The sequence below is a fragment of the Austrofundulus limnaeus genome, unplaced genomic scaffold, assembly GCF_001266775.1.
Source record: "Austrofundulus limnaeus strain Quisiro unplaced genomic scaffold, Austrofundulus_limnaeus-1.0 Scaffold67, whole genome shotgun sequence".
NCBI lineage: Eukaryota > Metazoa > Chordata > Actinopteri > Cyprinodontiformes > Rivulidae > Austrofundulus > Austrofundulus limnaeus.
Window position 1 is genome coordinate 192597 of NW_013952469.1, and position 4697 is coordinate 197293.

The following is a 4697-nucleotide window of genomic DNA, read 5'->3' on the forward strand; positions in this document are numbered from 1 at the left end:
GGGTCCAACCCGTTACTAGCGTGGTGTACCTAATAAAGTGACCGGTGAGTGTACTCTGAAGCTAAAAACAGTATGACTGATGCAAAGGTCCCATCAAATATCATTAAATGATATAAGAATAGGTGATGACAGTGATATTGCACATGTTAGATTAATGAAGCTTAAATGCCTTCGAAATAGTTTAGCCTTTTCTGCACTTTACAGTCTTTGTTTTTGTTCATTTTTTAATTACGTATTTGTGCTAATTTAAGTTTCCTTTAGCTTATTTTAGCTATTAATAGCTTTTTTGTTTTTCAGCTACTGTATTTTTCTGCTTTATTCTGCAATTTGTGCATATTTGTGCTTCTATTAGCCTCTTCCTGCCAATTTCAGCTGTTTTTAGCAATTTAAGGCACTCTTTAGCTATTTTCAGCTAATTTTGGCCTTTTTCAGCTAAATTCACCTTTTTAGAATAATTTTAGATACTTCTTTCAGCTGCCTAATTTAGCAAACATGTTTGTTTTTTTTTTTGCTTCTGTGTGCTAGATTGTTTTTTAAGATACTTTACTGCTCCTTTTTTTTTTTTTTTTTTTTTTTTTTTGCTAATTTCAGCTTTTTGGGCGGCTTCTTTTTACAATTAATTATTTTCTGTGCAAGAATCTTTCAGCAATAAGAATTCATGCTGCATTTTCACAAAAAATGGAAAGCTGTGGTTACATAACGTCACATGTAAATTTGATGATCAACGTTTACACTAATATTATTTATTAATTAAACACAGTGTTATGAATTACAAAAAATTGTTCATAATTGACAAAAGAAACTAAAATAAATAAAAGCAGAACAGACATAATTGGGTGACTACAGTATCTGATTTAGTTTGTAAAAAGATATAAAACACAAGACTCACGAAGTGATGAGGAAAATACCAACGACTGAAGCAGCAACCTGTTAAAAGAACAGGAGAAAATCACAGTTAATTATATTCATAATGATTAAAAATATAAGTAAGCTTTAATTTGAAGAGATTGTGAGATTACCTCAAGGACAAAGACAATAATAATAAAAATGAGAACATAGATCAGGCTTCTGTTGGTGGAAACGTAGCGCAGGTAGGTGCTCCATGAGGTAGTTTGAAAGATGTTCTCCCGTTCGTCTGCAAAGCATTCCTGTCGGAAAACAGGTTTTGTTTTTACTGTGTCGAGTGAAGATGGACACAGCCAGCAGGCCTGAAATGTAAAACCAGCTCAGAGGTGCTTTAAAGGGGCAATATCATGCAAAATCAACTTTTTTGAGTTTTATATCATGTTATAATGTTATACTCTCATAAAAACATGCCCAAAGCCTTGCTYTGACTCATTCATGCATGTTTGAGAAATCCTGCAGGGATTTTAGGAAGCCATGCTGAGGAGCAAAACGACAGGTGGGGACCAGAAACACCTTTGGGACATGTCTTTAAGCCAAGTTTCCTCATGGCAGAGCGTCCCCCCTCCTTCCCCACACACCCCGCCCATGGCTCCTGCAGGCTCTCAGCAGTAACAATGAGTGAAACTGAAAGTGAAACAAACTGTCTGCTGAGCTCCACTACTTCTCACTCAGTGAAGCTCTTTTCAGATTCAAAATACCTTTGAGGAAATGTATTTTCTGATGACAAGTTAACTGCATCATGGCACGTACGCAAACACCCCCCCGGCATGTGCTGAAATGGGCGGGACAGAAGCGGAAGGTAGTTCTTAAAGAGACAGAGGCCAATTTCAAGGCGTTTAGAAGAGGAAGTGATGAGAAGATAAGTTTATTTTCTATTTAAACATAAAACAACATTTTAATAACAACTAAAGATGACAAAGATACTTTATTATGGTATAGTATTTAAATGTAAGCCTGAGAAACACATAATATTGCCCCTTTAAAGGTTTAGAAGTTAGAAGAATTGAAAAGTTAGTGATGTTTATTCAAATGTTTTCTTGACTCTAACTAGACTCGTCGTTCAAACCAGTTTTTAACAGTAGAATACAAAGTGTTCACACACCCTGGTAGTCTCTCTGGCCTGTTGCTTTAACAGACAGACAGAAAAATACCTCCATGTCTTCTTCATCTACTTCCTCACTGATGTCAAAGACGCTGTCCTTGGACAGGCGGCGGGCGTAGATGTCCAGCTCAGACGCCAGGTTACCCTGAGGGGTGATGGATAGCTTCTTCCTGAAGGACGACTGCATCTGCTCCCTGCGCTCGTGGCCCTGAGAGTTGGTGATGAACTGCAGGACGGACTGGCGCCTCTGTCCATTCAGGTGCTGCAGGCCGTGGTGGTACAGGTTGTTCCTTGGAAGGACCTCCTCGACTTGGTCGTCTTCAGGAACTACGGAGAACCTCCGTTCCGAAAGTTCGTGAACCCCTTCTTCTATTGTCGCGGGCTGAAAGTTGTTTGTCTGCTCGGAGTTTCTGATTAATGAGAACTTGCGGGCAGCCGCGAGAGGGTTGAGGATCAGGGACTGTTTGCGTTTTTCGGGGTAGCCTTCGCCCACGGCATGGCTCTGAGGAGGTGCGTGGCGGAACGACTGGCGAATGGGCTCGGCTCCACGAAACCCAGCAGTTTCATCAACTGAGACCCTGCGAAGAGTCTCCGTCATGATAGAGCTGCGTCGCTCTGCTGTGATGTTGTCGTACGCCTCGATCCCGAGCAGGAGGGCGCTGAAGTCCGGGCGCTTGGCCTGCAGCTCGGAGAAGGTGCCGTAGAAGTAGCAGTCTCCGTTGTGTAGCAGGAGGATTCGGTCTGCGCGTTTCAGATGGTCCAGCTTGCTGGTGACCACAACACGAGTCTTGGAGGCCATGAGTTTACAAACACATCTGTTTGGTAAAAGGAACAAAACAGAAGAATCAGAAGAATGAGGCAGAATCACACCAGGCTGCATGATGGACACCAGCTGGTGACTCAACATAAGAGGTAAGCAGACATATCACGCTTTTAAATCTTTCTTTTTTACATTTAAATCCTTCAGTTTGGGGTCTTTATAAAGTGGAACTACAACGCTTTGGTCTGAATTCCTCCTTATTGTAACTTTACCAGCTCCTCACCACTTTTCTGATGTGTGCCTCAAAGCAGCTGGTTTTGTTACTGTTCCCCATATGACACTTCAAGCCCCGCCCCCCTCTGGCTTGGGGCATTGGGGTGGTGGGTGGCAGGGGGTACATTTTCTAGCAATGCAGAAAATTAAAAGATGTCAACAACAGAAGACTTGTTCATCCAGCCTTACATGGTGGAGCCAGAGTCTGACCCAGAACAAGAGTCTGACCCAGAACCAGAGTCTGACCCAGAACAAGAGTCTGACCCAGAACCAGAGGAGAATGAAGATGAGGAAACTGTAGTTGGTCCAGACCTTATATGGTAATTCCGTCGCAGATTATTTGACTTAATGGTTCAAAAACATCATAGAAAATAAAGAAAAGTGAACTGGCTGGAAAATCTGACCCAAACACTATATAAAGATATATTTGCAGTACCAGGAGAGAATAAATGCAATTTTCTGCCTCCTAGAGACTCCAGGTCCACAACAAAATTTTATTTAACAGATAAAAAAGTGGATTTCACTTGATATGTCCCCTTTAAAGTAAAGTATTTTTGGCTATCTGTACATACTTGAGTAATTATTTTTCAGACAACTTTTTACTTCTACACCTTACATTTTCACACATTTTTCTGTACTTTCTACTCCTTACATTTTTTTAAATACAGCGTTGTATAAAGAACTTCAAGGTGATACTTGAGTAAAAGTACAAGTATCTTACCATACAATTACTATGGTAAAAGTTAAAGACTTCTTTAAGAATATTACTTGATTAAAAGTCTTAAAGTATGTGACATTGACTGTACTTATCAAAGATAAATTTCTGATGTAAAATACAGTTGAGTATTAAAAGTAAAGGTATTGAGTAACAAGTCCAGTTTACTATCCGCCCTGCTCCGGTCCAACAGACGTGCAGGAAGCAGATCGCGCGATAATTCAGTGATAAGTGTGGAAGTCACAGCAAAAAATAATTCTGTCAAAGATGAACTCTAAACACTGCTGAAAGCGACGATATGAAGACTTTTGGTATCTATGTTGAAACTGTCTCGCTGTCGGCTTTTTGAAACTTCTGATTTCAAAATAAAATCCACGTGTATCGTGTGAGTACACATATGCTTCTTGCTACATGTTTCAATCTGCTTCCCAAACAGATTGATACATTTGTGTAGAAGTATATTCGTATATTTATTAATATAGCCGCAATTTCGACATTTGTCCGACAAATTATTCCGCCAAATAGTGTCTTATTTTGAAAATACGGATGTTGTGCTCGTGTCTTTTCCTGTTGGTGCGATGTAATCTTTAAAAATTGACTCTGGCGCAGCTCCGTTGTCCGTCAAAAATAGGATCTGTTCTAATTTTGACGGATTGCCGTCCGCTCACTGCCGCCCTGCGCAGCCAGTGTAAACACTCTCACTGGTTATAATGGGTGTGTATTTGCTGCGGAGGTCGGAGCGGAGCGGAGACGGAACGCAAGTAGTGTAAATTAGGGGTAACAGTAAGCTGTTAAAATGCCAAAAATGACATTAAGTAGTGACCTCCCACAGAAAATATTTCTCTTAAAGCCATAATGATTATGTTAGTATAAAGTGATAATGTTGAAAAACTTTTGGATGTATCAGTCTAGTTGTTTCAGCTGCACATATACATATATAT

At 40.1% G+C, this 4697-nt stretch overlaps 1 protein-coding gene across 1 annotated transcript in view; it reads right to left on the reverse strand.

Moving 5' to 3' along the window:
- The window catches only part of cftr (CF transmembrane conductance regulator), a gene marked incomplete at its 3' end in the record, with an annotated part of 78751 nt that overhangs the window by 29790 nt on the left and 44264 nt on the right, over nucleotides 1-4697 (reverse strand). Inside the window, 3 exon segments of the mRNA XM_014010265.1 lie at nucleotides 890-927; nucleotides 1020-1148; nucleotides 2058-2823. Coding sequence (XP_013865719.1) covers nucleotides 890-927; nucleotides 1020-1148; nucleotides 2058-2823 — 933 coding nt within the window.